This window comes from Xiphias gladius, chromosome 15 (assembly GCF_016859285.1).
Source record: "Xiphias gladius isolate SHS-SW01 ecotype Sanya breed wild chromosome 15, ASM1685928v1, whole genome shotgun sequence".
NCBI classification, from domain to species: Eukaryota; Metazoa; Chordata; class Actinopteri; order Istiophoriformes; family Xiphiidae; genus Xiphias; species Xiphias gladius.
Genome location: NC_053414.1, coordinates 29155618 through 29170024, shown reverse-complemented (window position 1 = coordinate 29170024; position 14407 = coordinate 29155618). Strand labels below are relative to the sequence as shown.

At 41.0% G+C, this 14407-nt stretch overlaps 1 protein-coding gene across 1 annotated transcript; it reads left to right on the top strand.

The window, feature by feature from the left end:
* The first annotated feature begins 312 nt into the window (after positions 1 to 312).
* ppp1r12c (protein phosphatase 1, regulatory subunit 12C) lies at positions 313 to 13436 on the top strand. Its single transcript, XM_040147004.1, has 20 exons — positions 313 to 877; positions 1736 to 1910; positions 2007 to 2137; positions 2575 to 2693; positions 3377 to 3536; positions 3735 to 3879; positions 4110 to 4184; positions 4289 to 4368; positions 4730 to 4842; positions 4935 to 5002; positions 5758 to 5888; positions 6079 to 6166; positions 6794 to 6911; positions 8164 to 8279; positions 9126 to 9178; positions 9446 to 9485; positions 9743 to 9847; positions 10111 to 10161; positions 10721 to 10771; positions 12197 to 13436. The coding sequence occupies exons 1-20, from the start codon at positions 669 to 671 to the stop codon at positions 12281 to 12283; spliced, it is 2115 nt and encodes a 704-aa protein (XP_040002938.1). The 5' UTR covers positions 313 to 668; the 3' UTR covers positions 12284 to 13436.
* Positions 13437 to 14407: the final 971 nt, after the last annotated feature.

Sequence of the window (14407 nt, the reverse complement as noted above, 5' to 3'; positions counted from 1 at the left end):
TCATAATAACCCTTCAGTTATGAATTACATTGATGGACATTTATGCTGGTGACTTATTAGACAGTGAGAAACCTGCAACCTTTTGTTAATGACTTAATTAACACAACTGCGGACTTCAAATAGGAGACTTGTGACTTTAAACAAAGCTATTAATGACCTACCTACCAGGGAGATTTTTCCCAACCTTGCAAAACGAAATTTTTTTCTTGTTGATGGCTTATAACTAATTTATAATAAAAACCACTGGTTACAACTTAGTCTATAAACCCTTAGGAAAGAACGCCTCATTAGAAAGCCATGCTAATAGTCCCATTACTGGTCCTATATTCCTGTTACTAAGTCTTTTTGAAAGAAGTACTTGCCTTCAATGTAGATATTATGTAAACAGAAAAGCTGACTAGAGTCACAACAACAGGAAGTTTAATGGTTAATGTAAGCGAAGCTATTTCCACATTTCCCCTCAGGGGTCTACTACAAAAGAGAAATGGTGACGCCACAGACCAGCCTGCGCATTGTAGTGCGCGCTCCCGACGCCCTCGAGCACGAGCCTACTCTTCCTCCACATCCAGAGCAAGAACCAGGAAGTGAAAGTATACACATGGAGGGTGTGTCTTTCCCTGCCAGTGTATGTTTTATTTTTAAAAACACAGTCCTCCTCAGGTAAATAAATGGGGGACTCGGCGAGGAGCAAGCGGCGGGAGCAGCTGAAGCGCTGGGCCGGCTCCTGCACCGACAAAGCGTCGTCCGTGCCCAGGCGGAGGTGGCGGGGCGATGCCGAGGACAGAGCAGGGGAGCCGGAGGCCGAGCTGAGTGACCCGCCGAGGGAGCAGCCAGTGTATGTGGGCACAGATGAAATCAGTCCCCTTCTCAAACGACGGTAAGGAAACGTCTCCTGCCAAACAATTTTACTGTAGCGGCCAGCTATCAGCCCGCTAGCTTAGCTTCAACATCTCAAGATATGCTAAAGGGGAAATGTTGTGCGTGGGCTTGGACAAGGGGGGGGGGGGGATAACAGAAATACCTCACAGTACAACACACCACCCCTTCATCGACCAAATAACATTACCTGTTTAATGAAGCTCACAATGTGGAGTTTTTATTGAAACTGTCAGTGGCAGGGGTTGTTTCTTAGGCCGGGGTTTGTAGTGTCTGTCCTAGTTAGCTAGCTAGCGAAGTGTCCACAGTCGGTCTTGATGAAGGTCTACTTGTACCACTATTTGACTTGCTAATCATGGTTTCAGGGACTGGTATCATATATGATTAGCAGTGCTTGTTTTCAGCCAGTGTTCCAACAAAGCAGGCAGCCGTGTTAACGTGAAGATCTTGTACTACAACAGTGGCTGTCTCACTTGCAGGTCCATCTATCACCACTGCATTAGCAAAGAGCAGTCACAAGTGGAGGCTCACCAACACTGACTGAACGCTGACAGGCACATTTGTGTGACAACACAAAAAATTTGAATGACCAAGTTAATGGCTTGGATTTTCTTCTTCAGTGGGAATTGAAGGGCTTGGGGCTGAGAGCCGCAAACAAGTTAGGGACATTAGAAAATATTGAGACAGAATAACACATTGTTAGTTTTGGTCTTGTCATGGGAATGTTTCAGAAAACTATACAGTGTTGCTGTCACTTTTTCCCAAAGGATTACTGCATCGTGTCGTTAGGTGTTTCGGTTTTGTAAATTCCGGTAAATACCAGTGAAGTTATCTAGCTGCCTGTATCGTCTGTCTTCAGGAAAAGCGTGAGGTTTGATAGGGCTGCAGAGTTCCTGGCTGCCTGTGCCAGCGGGGACACGGAGGAGGCCCAGGTGATGCTGAAGGAGGCCAACGACACCGAAAGGAGGAACGGCGAGGATGTGGCAGAAATTATCAACTGTTCTAACGCTGATGGAATCACTGCTCTACACCAGGTGAGACAGTTTCTCCTCCTGAGGTTTCATTTAAATTATTGGCTGATGAATAAGAAACATAAGTTGAATTATTTTGTTTTCATCTCTTGTCCACAGGCCTGCATAGATGGCAGCATGGAGATGGTGACCTTTCTTTTGGAACATGGTGCCAACGTGAACCAGGTTGACAGTGAGGGATGGACACCACTGCATGTTGCTGCCTCCTGCGGCTACTCTGACATCGCAGAGTGTGTAGTATAAGTCTTTACAGTTAGCAGAATACAGCAGCGTAATAGCTGTTTAATAGTGTACTCTTTGCCACTGTGGGGACGTCAGAGTGCAGCGTGGGTGCCAGAGTATTTCAGCATTGAACAATACTAACATTGTTGTCGTGTTGGCAGGACAGCAAGTCAGCTAAAGCATGAGTGGGCTGGCCTGGCACACAAATGCATGCAACTCAAAAGACTTAAGAATTGATGCACTTTTTTTCCCTACAGTCTTTTTTCGTTGTTTGTGAATGATGCCTTTTGGCCTCGCTTTGAAGATTGAATGTATCGGCACCCCAAACACTGATAATGTGATAGGATTAGGTGTTCTCTATTTAGAGTTGGCTGTCCTTGTGTAGCCTTTGTCAATGTTTCTACAGTTAAATGGATTCTCATTCTGTCCATGTTTGTTTTGCCAGTTTCCTTTTGCAGCGAGGTGCGTCTCTCTCTGCTGTGAACTGTGATGGTGATGTTCCTCTGGACATTGCTCTGGATGAGACCACTGAGTCCCTTCTTCAGGATTACACTCTGAGACAGGGTGAGTGATGGTCATTGACAATCCACACCCCCCCCCTGTTAAAGGTTGTTTCATCATTTGTTTGTGCTTAATCTGGGGCTAAATGGTCTTGTGTTTCTTTCCGGCACATGTTCTGTTAAATTAACAGTGTATGTTTCTGTATATGTTTGTTGAGCTTAATAGAAACACCCTGATGGGCCTGTTCAAAGTTGTATTAGCAGTGCTGAATAAGGCATGGAAAAGTGCCCACCTATGCACCTATGTCGTTTTCCAGATACAAGCACAGTTTACTGCTTTGAACATCACTTTGATTATTTTAGATGATTTTGTCTGTTTTTGCCATATCATGATATATAGTGATGTAACAAAATATTCATAATAATATCTTGATGATTGTTACGTTTGGAACATCCTTGATGATGGTGGGCACTGAGGGATGGAGGACAGATGGTTTAAGGCAGGGTTATGCTTGAAACAAACTAGTTGGTACAACATACTGTCCGATAACATTGGAAAGCAAAAGTTTTTATACCTGTGCCATTAGGTTAGTTGTAAAGGATGAAAAAAAGAGTTTAAGAAAGAAGTTTAAACCTTGCGTACTAATAAGAGGCAGCATTATTAACTAAATGGAATGCACCCCGAATGGGTGTGGACACTGATAAAACAAGGGACACATGTAGTTGACATTTTCTGTTTGTGTCCAGGTGTTGACTTGGAGGCAGCTAAGCGGCTAGAGGAGGAACAGATCATGATAGATGCCCGGACCTGGTTAACTGAGGGCCCACCTGCCGATGTGCGACACCCCAAGACCGGGGCCACCCCACTTCATGTGGCTGCAGCCAAAGGCTACCTAGAGGCCCTCAAGTAAAGATTTCTGACTTGTTTTGTAATGGATCTTTGCAAAGAATGCCTTCTTAATTTTCTTTGTCTAGGATTGAATAGCCAGAGGATAAACTTTTGTCAGTGGACCAGGCTCTTGTTGTTTTATCTATATTTTGGTTTGTATTGTCTCATACAGTTCTTCCTGCTCTGCTGTTGTCACCTTGTTGTTGTGTTGTCCAGGATACTGTGTCAGTGTGGACTAGATGTGTCAGCTATGGATTTTGACGGCTGGACGCCTCTGCATGCTGCAGCACACTGGGGTCAGGGGGAGGCCTGTCGCATTCTGGCTGAACAGCTGTGCAATATGGAATCCCGCAGCAATGCGGTGAGGCCAAAAATAATGAAAACGTTTCTTAATATATCATATAGGTGTCTCTTATATTCAGGGTGTTCTTTCATTTGCAGGAAGAACATTTATCATGATAGACAGAATTTGGTATTTTACATAGGAACTTTATACTGTAAATCTAACATCACGTGTTTTCACTTACGTTTTCATTTCATGTTTCATTTTTCATCACGTTGTTTCCTCTTAATATGAACTGAACTTTGCAGGGTCAGACGCCATTTGATGTTGCTGATGAAAGTGTGGAGGAGCTGCTGGAGGAGTTATCGCAGAAACAAGCCAATGTGAGAAAGTGTTCATGTTTATCTGGTATTATATGCGTTTCCTTTATGTTATTAAGAACACCGGTTGTCTTGGTCACTAACTGCTGTGTCTCTTTCTCTCTCAGTGGCGTAATGAACAGTCCATACTGGACAGGCAAAACCAACAAGGCCCCACTGCTGCAAACGCACAAAACAGACGGCGGAGGTTAGGATCTATCTGTAACATATCCTGAGATAAATACTTTGTGAGGTGGGGGATATATTCTTCCCTATTAAAAATATTTCAATCGTTCCTTCCAATGAACACCAAGGGCAGGTTTCCCTGACAGGTATTTAGGCTAAACTAAAAACAATTTAAAAGCGTGCCTTACTCCCAGTAACACCTCCATATTTTAACTAGATGAAGATATTTTGGACAGATTGTAATAGTACATAAATAAATAAATAAATAAATAAAACATGTAAGGTGCCATGTAATGAGCACAAGAAACCTGAAAAATCTCCTTGGACAGTGTTACTTTTTGAGGTCTCTCAGTGTCAACATCTGTCTTATTTTATGTTGCCAGGAGCTCAGTGTGCAGGATGAGCAGTAAAGACAAGATGAACGTGCAGGACCAGTCTAAAGAGAGGGGCGTTTCAGGAGACTTGGATCTGAACGAGGAGAAAGAGAACAGCCCCGGTAAAACAGTTACTGTGTTGACAGTTTGACCATGAGTACTACATTCTCTGTAAATACGAGGGATTGTGCTGATTCTGGTTCTCTTTTCCCAGAAAGCTCCAATGTGTCTAGTCCAGACACAGAGAGTGTCACCACATCTACATTCAGCCCTGCTGAAAAGGTAAAACTCACTGAGCACAGTCCTGTATTTTACACAATAGCATTCTTTCTCAGCCAAGTGATGTTATGCACATTATGAAGTGTGATGTAGCTGGATGTAAATGACAAAATGTGATATACCATCTTCAATATTTCAAAACACTTTTTATATTTGCCTGAGGTGCTTTTGTCAATTTCTGCTCAGAAACAAGTAATGAAACTAATTTGTTGGTTAAGTTATTAATATTTTGCAAAAGCAACTCAAATGATTCATCAGGTTTTTCTGCTGTCATCCTGGATATTTCCTGCACCTTCTCAGCTTGACACAGTGTATAGCTAACAGTAGAACTGCTTAACCAACAGAGACTAGAAGTGCAAAATAATTGGTGTTCATATATGGTGAGAATGACCAAGAACAGTCTCATTAATATCAGGAAATGAGGGGAAAAAAGGTCAGAATATACTATCTCTAATGTATGCACAATTTCAAAACCAACAGTGTTAATAAATATACTCTCAACAGTTCATCACATGACTGTGCACACACTCAGTAATTTCAACAGAGCTTTTGGACACACCCCTTATAAAAACGTGTCAAAACTTCAGATGTGAAAGCTTTTGGGCTCGGTCAAAGCATGTGGACTAAAAAGACTAATTACAACAGTATGCGCACTTTAATTATGGTTCCCCACTAGGATTTTAAACCCAAATTTTGATTGGTGACAGCTGATTACGATAAAGCTGTCGGTCTTTTTTCTCCTCTTTTCTGTGGTTCAGACGCCAGAGGAGAAAGACGAGGAGGAGAAGGGGCAGGACAAGGCAAACCGCACTGCTAGAGTCCAACCCACCCCACAGACAAGGGACACCGCAGCTGAGAGTCCCAACACCCCCAACACTGACAGGCGCAAGTAGGAAACAGGAACCCAAAAAATATTAATTTTCAACACCAGTTCCTCTTTACTTTATGCTGTACTCAGATAGTTTTAAAAAAAATATTTTTTAAGTTTATTTTCTTTCAATAATTACAAACAAATGCATGGTGCATAAAAATGTGTGTAATCCTGACATAATATACTTTGTGGATGTTTTTGAGTTTAGGTTCCAGGCTCCAGTCAGAGATGAAGAGTCTGAGTCTCAGAGGAAGGCTCGCTCTCGGCTGATGCGCCAGTCTCGCCGCTCCACGCAGGTATTGTTTACAAGGGAAGGGTATTGTCAGGATTTTATCAATAGTTTTCTGTCTTTCTATTCAACGACAAGAACCCGGAATCATTTCGTAACTTTTTAAATCATCTTTCTGCATTGTATAGTCACATACTCTGAAGGTTTTACAGCCTTTACACAGAGCTGCACATTGCTGTTTTGGGTATCAGAAGCTATGTTGACTCAGACAGTCAGACAGATACTCTCACATGGTACTGCTAAAACCAAAGACTATGTTTGTCATCTTTCATTGACTGGTGCTCACTTAGCAGGTGTTACAGTCTCTTGTCTATAAGCACTGCAGATGCTCTGGTTAATTAAACATTTGGGCAAACGGGTTACTGTGTTACGATACTGAGAGACAGCCCATGTGGCTGAAACAGCAGTTATTGAGTCACGATTCACTGAGTAATAATGTGGTTAACCTGATTTATTATATAAATCAGCTTTAACTGCAGCATCATGCTGCACACCTACCTAGGTACAAATTATGTATCGCATCAGTATCTTTTCATTCACGATGGAAAAGTTGCGTATTTTCTCAAGGAAACTGTTGAGTTCTGATGAGAACATAAGGCCTCTGAGTGGTTTTATATTTGCTCTCTGTGGGCAGGGTGTGACTCTGACAGACCTGAAAGAAGCTGAGAAGACTGTGGCTAAAGCTGTAGACCCCCCACCTCGCAACATCCAGCCTGTCAGCCCCATAGTCACTGTCACGCCTGCTGAAAGGGGTGAGTGAAGATGAAAAGCTATGATATAAGCTGTTCATGGCAAGAAGGAGTCGTGGATTTCAAAATGCACTAGTAGCAGGTTTATCAGCCAGATTAATTCTTGTTGACAGTGCTTTGAGTGGCCATTTTTACAAGTGATATATAGTCAGTATTATTGACTGATATTCTCTTCAGTGTATTGTGCTGGCGTATGTAGTAGTAAGTAAAAAGAAATTGCAGCACAGAAATGCCAAAGATATGTTTGAGGTAATCTAGAAATAGTGTCTGCATTACATAGTTTTTCCATCAAAGAGCACTGAGAAGTATATTTTCCGACTGTAAAATGCTTTGCTCAATACATATCTTGGTCACAATTCTTTAGTAACCACATTTAAGGGCTAAAAAAAGACTATTGGCCAATATCTCGTTATTAGATTATTTTTAGACTCTTAAATATTGATATTACCTCAAAAGTCCAGTACCCGTCGTTCTGTTTACCCTTTGCACCATATGGATAGAATCTCACATATGTTTACTGTAAGTACAAGACTACCAAATAAAAACAAGATGTATAAGACAAATTTTGGGTGGAGTGCTCTTCAGGATAGTATTTAAAAGGAAATGGGTTTTCTCACATGGGTTCTAAAGGCTACTGTTGCTAAACAGAGCATAAGGTGTGGTTCAGCAGGCAGGGCGGCCACGATAAACATATATTGTTGCGGACTGTATAGATCTTCTGACCTCTTTACTGTGTTTTTGTCACCTCTTCTTGCACTCCACCTTTGTTTCATTTTAATGAGAAACTGAGCATTTTCCCAGCTGATATGTCTGATTGACACCATGTTTAGAAAAATCAACCTGTCAGCTCAGTAAAGACATCAGGTTAACCTTCTGGAACATTAGCTCATCAAGCCAAAAACAGCACTTTGTTCATGTTAACTAAGCTGGTTGCTCTCAAGCCTCAAGATGCAGTGATCTAGAGTAGAAACTGGAGCTAAAGATAAGACAGATTCCTGCATCACACATAGTTAGATTTAGAAACTAATCTACCTTATTCATAAGTTACTTAGATCAATCCTGATTTGAGCTCCCGCCTCACTGAAGCAAGCTCTGTCAAGCGCCTTTGTGTTCTAATTGTGTCTTTTATATGTTATTGTTCTTTTTTTTCTTTGGATCTCCAAAGTGACACGAGACATGGTTAGTCAGATTTTAGACTCAACCAAAAGTTCCACAGACCTCAAGAGTGTTTTCTGTCAACCTCCATGTGTTTCAGACACAGACCCGGTGAAGCAGGTGGAGCCGGAGGGAGAGAAGCGTCTGGGAGTGAAGGACAGGAGGAGAGGGAGGAAGGAGAGACGCTCCACCGGCATCGTTCAGCTGGGAGGAGAGGTAAGAAACAACCTTGCATCATCACAAACGTGGCAGAGCATACACCGCCAAGCAACAGGCCACAAGAAAGGTTTTTCTTTACACCCAGGAATTCATTTTAGGAAGCAAATTGATTTATTCTTCCATTGTTGCATGAGTACTTGAGCAATGAAAGTTGGTGAGAGGACAAGGGAACCAGTTCCTCTTTGTTCTAAAGCAAAATGAGTTTAACCTCTTAAGCCTCACTTAACTGCCTGAACTGTCATTACAAACTACAGCCAAAATTTTGTTTTAGAACTCACCAAATGTTATTTTGACATCAAGCCGTGATCCCAAATTTTACAAAGATGCCCAACATGTCAGGCAGAATTCAAAGAAATGTGTATAACATCTAGAATATTTCAATTTGGTTGACTCTAGCAGCCATTAAATACATGGAATCAGTATTTTAATCAGTGTCAACATATAAATACATACAAACTACAAATGATACTGTCAGACAGTGTGGAATAAAATAATTTCAACAATTTTCAAAGGTACTTAATGGTAAACAAAGGGAAATCTTAATGTGAAGGGATTAATGAATAACGTGCCTAAGAAAAGCATAAATTGCTAAATAATAAAAATCACTTCAGAATTTATGTTTAGCAGAACCCCCAACAGAAGTGCCAGACAGTACAAGTAGATTGCATATTAGTTGAATGACAACGTATATGTGTGTGTTGGGATGGCATCATCTTTGACCATCACATAGAGAACTATCCAATTTATAACGAGCCTGTTGTGTTATTTTAGATTAGACGTGTAGTAAAGTGACTTTCTAACTGTAGTACTGTGTAGACGATAATGTGAACCTCTGTTTTTCAGAATGAAGATGAGTATGCTCATCTGGATGATACTAACAGTATCAGCACTTCCAAGTGAGTCGGACCATTATGATTCTTGTATTTAATCGGAATCTCTGCGACATTTCTTTTTAAAATTTCCCATAATACATTACTTGTGTTACTTTTAAAGTTGTGAAGTTGAAAGTCTTACTCTAGGGCTGCAGGGGAAGACTTTTCAAAAAACTTCTGACTACGTATATAGTTGTAATTTGGTAATGTAAATGTCAGATTTATAAATGTATGCCCTTGTGCTGGTGATTCTCTCACAGCGCTCTAAAAGTCTCTTGTGTGTCTCTGCAGTGAGAGTCAACTGGGAGACTTGTCAGCTGACTACAGAACGGTACGTGTTTGACCCTCTCCTCACAGAAAAGCTCACGCATTCCTGAAAAACACACCTGAGGGCTGAAAGTGAATTACAGCTGAGATCTAGACAAACCAGGACAGGCATGATACCCGACAAGCTCTAGAGAGAAGTGAACAGAACAGAAGCCCCTAGCAAGTTGTAACATCAGACAAGCTATTTCCACCTGCACATAAAAGGCTTTGATCTTTAGGTTGCTGTGTTCTGAAGGTCTGTGTTGTGTGTTTCCTTTTTAGCTGTACTTGAAGGTGCTGCAGGAAAACCTGGCTCTGAAGGACAAGCTGCAGGAGATGGAGCTGCTGCTCAGCCAGAACAAAGTGGAGTTGGAGAGACTCCGACAGGTTCGGCGGGTTTGCTACTACCTCTGACCTTTTAAGTGTGTGTGTGTGTGTGTGTGAGAGAGTGTGAGAGAGACATTATGAATAGAGGGATGCTATGTGGGCACTGATGTTTATCTGAGACAGCCATAACAAGAAGAGCATGTGGACATGGACATCAGTGCAAATCCTGTCATCTGTCATGTTTTGAGTGTGAAGCAGTTGTGTAGTTCTGCAGTCACTTGTATGACAGTAGTAAATGAATACTGTCTCTCTCTCTGTGACAGAGCCAAGAGAGCAGCACTGACAGACCGGCCCTGCTGGAGCTGGAGAGATTTGTAAGTCTGCTTTTTCTTCTTTGTTTGTTTCTTTCTTTTTTTAAATGTGTCTGCTCTTCCAGGAACTAACCTCCAGTACTATGTAAGTAAATAAATAAATATATTAATTAAAAAAAAAAAAAAAAAGATGCTTTTCTATATGATTCTGTAACACAATAAATAGACACTAGATAGCTATTTACTGTGAGTGTGTGTGTGTGTGTGTGTGTGTGTGTGTGTGTGTGTGTGTGTATGTGTGTATATATGTATATGTATCTTTTTTTTTTACAGTGCACCAGTAGAAGCTTTGCAAAGGCACAGAAAAAATAGGAGCTTTTTTTTTTTTTTTTTTTTCCCCCGTTCATGAGTTGTGGCTTCAAACTGTGAAGCTGTCATGGTCGAAATTTTCTCTCCATTTTCTGTACACCAGACCAGAGAGTGAGCGCTGCAGCTCTACAAGTTTGGCAAAGCATGAAGCCAAGGTGTCAGATGTGTCAGAGAAACCTGCACAGTGTTGCATAAAAACAGGGGAAATGTTTGCTCTTGCAGCCTCATGATTTTCACCCTTTTTTGTTGACAGGAAAAATTGGCCCTCCAAAGGAAAGCAGTGGAACTGGAGGGTGAGCTGAAGGTACATAGCTTCACTTCCATACTAATACTACTGTACTGAACTCATTTGACTGCAATAATTTGACACTCTGATCCCAAATGATTTTCAGTGACTACAACTGTTACATAATAAGTACTGCCGTCAGACGAAAACTCATACTGAAACTTCAAAGTAAAGTTTTAAAGAACTGAAGTTATTTGTTTTGTTTTAGATGTTACTCAGATGACCTGTATTTCTCCTGAGTCCCACATAAACAAATGCGATACAAATTCAAATTGAAACTGAATAAAAACTGAAAATGATAAAGGAAAGAAAATGACTTACAAGTTACACAACAACAGTAAACAATCAATGAGCCATGAGCCGAACACATCAAGAAAACATGCTCAGTTAAAATGCCCCACCACTAAGAAATGTGTTTTGCTTCTTGTTACTTATCTTAGGTGTTTGAGCTTCAATGTGCAGAATGATGCATCTGCTGAGGGGGGAAAGTTTGTCTGTGCTCACCTTAAACTTGACTTAAAGACGCATGATAAACCATCATACATGATAAAGGCAGCAGGGGGAGCGTTACTGATTATCTGACAAGCTGAAGCCATCAGCTATAGCAACCGTGTGTTTATAAATGCTCCGCTACTCTTCCAGTACCTGCAACACAGACATGTGGTCAGTTTGTCACTAATGTAGGCAGGTGACATGTGAAGTGCTCAGTCGCCTGAAACAAAGAATCGATATTTTGTACGTCCAGTTCCTACTGTAAATTGAATGCAAGCTTTCCTGCAGTGTTTTATAGCACAGCTGAGTTAACTGGTCTGAAACAAAGACCGTCTCCATTAACATAAATATTACATACACTTTTACGAAATGCGACATCTTTACGGTAAAAGAGCAGAAGCACAATTTCACACGGCAAACACCCTGAGGTTAATGAGTGTGGCTGTTGTTTAGGATGTCCTCTAGTAACTAAAGGCCCCTTTACATTCAGTCCAAATTCGGCCGTTTCAAGAGGAAATGTAGTGAACTCTTCAAAACCAGGCATTTGAACGGTCTGCTGAGCGGCGATACAGACATTAGGTGACCAAAGACGGGCTCCGTGTCAGAAATTAAAGTAGAGTATACGGTTAATGAGAAAACATGCACTGTTTATTGTTTTACTGGCTGAACTGGAGAGTCAGAAATCCGGCAGCTGAAACCTTTTTACCTCTTCTATACATTTTCTAAGAGCCGCAGCATTCTTTTAACACGCTTCCCTGTTAGTCTGAATCACCTGTGTGAGGCATAAGGTAACTTTATCATGCATCATTTCTAAACCACAGGCAATCTTAATCTCAGTTAATGCCTCATCTAAGAATAAATATGACAACAGCCCTCATAAAGAGTGCCACATTTCCAGAGTTTAAGAAGAGTAAAAACTAAAATCACCATTGTATAATAATGTTTCTGCAGGTTCTGGGGGACCTCAAAGCAGACAACCAGAGGCTCAAGGACGAGAACGCCGCCCTCATTCGAGTCATCAGCAAACTCTCAAGATAGACCTGAAAAAAAACCTACACGGAGATAAAGAGTATTACAGGATTTATCTTTTACCCACCTGAGAAGACACAAACCAGGAAGAGAGACGCAGCATCAAACACATGCAGAGCACATTTAACAGTAACTGGAAGAACGTATAGATATCAGGGTTATTAGCTTGTGTTCTGGCTTTTATGATTTGGCAGATCTACTGTATAACAAGCTGAACTGCACCTCCTGTGGACCGACAGGATGTTCCTGTACACATCCACTTTTATATTAAGTTTTTATTGTTGTATTTTTTTAACTGGAACATTTTATGTGCTTTGCTTCTGCAATACTTTGTATAAAGATCTGTATTAAGAGACTTAAAGCCATGCACGGTGCGAGTGTTGTGCAATGTTTTAGATAGCTTTCTTCACCTCTGGAAGGGTGGAGAAATAAAAAACGCCAGTCATGTGTAGGGGTAGTTATTAGAAAAAGACAACAACAAAAAAAAGACTTAACTGTGCCAAAAACCAGCCCTCGTTTTGCATGTCCTTACTTATGCGTTCAGTGTTGTTACTCAGGATGAGTCTTGGGTCGATGCTTTCTGTTTTAGCTGACTGCTGTACAGGTGGACCAAATCTGCATGCTCATTTCTCTCCTCTGAATGTATATTTAATATGTATATTTATGTACAGGGGCTGTCTGTCCTGACATTGATGTAAAGGTGGTGTTGTGGTCTCTGTCGTGCAAAGGACGGAGAGTCTTGGGGGCTGATCATGGATGTCAGATGCAGCTCATGCTCACGGGGATTCTTACAGAAAATGTTTGTTACAAATGTCAGATCTTTCCTGAGGTTATGGAGAACGCATGTTCTGTTCTTAGTACTGTAAGTCGGTAGTAATTTCACTTTGCCATTTTGACTGGATGCTTCTGAAAAGCAACGACCACTAAGCTAAGTATTCACCCTGTGACGGACGGCTGTTATTGTTCAACAGACAGGCCAGATGGGTCAACTTATGAATGTTTACTCCAGTTTAAAAAAACTTGCATGTCAAATTGTATTTTGATGCCGTGCCTTTCGATATACATTTGTAAGTAATATTTCTATTTTGCTTTGATAAACGTACACTGTTAAGTATGAAATACAGTTTTGGCATAAATGATGATGGCTGTTTTACGTCCTTTAGTTTTTGACCGTTTGCTTTTCACAAATGACTGAACATTATCTTTAGCTTATGTTATTGTAGTGTAGAGTGTAGAGATGAGAAAAAAACTGGTTTCGACACCAGAGCCCAGCCAATATATTTGTCAATATTGCCTTATTGCAGATATATTGGTGAATATGTAGGCTGAAAAGTAATGAGGAATGCCAAAAACATTTTTGAGGTAATCTACAAGCAGTAGAAATTCTATGGTCTGTCCACTAGAGAGCACTGCAAGATGTCCCACTCAGTACATATCTTGGTCACATCTCCTTATCAAAAATATTGAACATTGAATATTGATATTTCCCTTACAAAATCCTGTATTTTGTCAGGGTCAAGTTTACATACAAAGGATATGGATTATCGTGCTCAACCAGTTTCATGTGGACATGACTGGGGCAATTTAGAATGGAGCCACTGATTTTTCCACATCAAAGTCTGTCTCCAGCAGTTACGGAGTTCTGCTGTGAGAAAAAGTAGTAAAGCTTTGTAAAGTCTGCTTTCATAAATTGCCTCAAGTGATGTCAATTGAGTCAGCAGCAGTTTGGTCTGAAGACCACAAGTTTGAAAAGTAGAAAATCTGGTGGTGTGGAGTTAGAAAGGGGCGAACTTACACGACCCCTGTCGCCTGCTCTCATCTCTGCCGGAGGCTACATTAGCTGCTACTGGCATAGTAGGCTTGAATCTCTTGAATGAACTGCTGGTGGTTGAGTTGCAGTTTGGATAATGTAAGCACTGGGTTTTAACAAGTGGTGGTGCTGCTTGCCATTGTGAGTCTTATAATGTTTTAGGAGTGTGATACTACATCTGGGTTACTCTTTTAAGCTCAAGCCAGACGCCCTCAGCTTTAACCTTCCTGGCTCCGACTGCTCTGATTAAAACAGTTTCCATGTTAAATGTATCTCAAATTTGAGGCAACGTGTGTAAAATGCGTTTAAATCAAAATGTAGCC

Excerpts from the sequence above, each read along its gene's own strand:
- ppp1r12c (XM_040147004.1), top strand. The coding sequence starts at position 669 with ATGGGGGACTCGGCGAGGAGCAAGCGGCGGGAGCAGCTGAAGCGCTGG. Across the intron at positions 4,369-4,729 it reads GCACAAAACAGACGGCGGAG|GAGCTCAGTGTGCAGGATGA; the intron begins GTTAGGATCTAT and ends TTATGTTGCCAG. Across the intron at positions 10,772-12,196 it reads AACTGGAGGGTGAGCTGAAG|GTTCTGGGGGACCTCAAAGC; the intron begins GTACATAGCTTC and ends ATGTTTCTGCAG.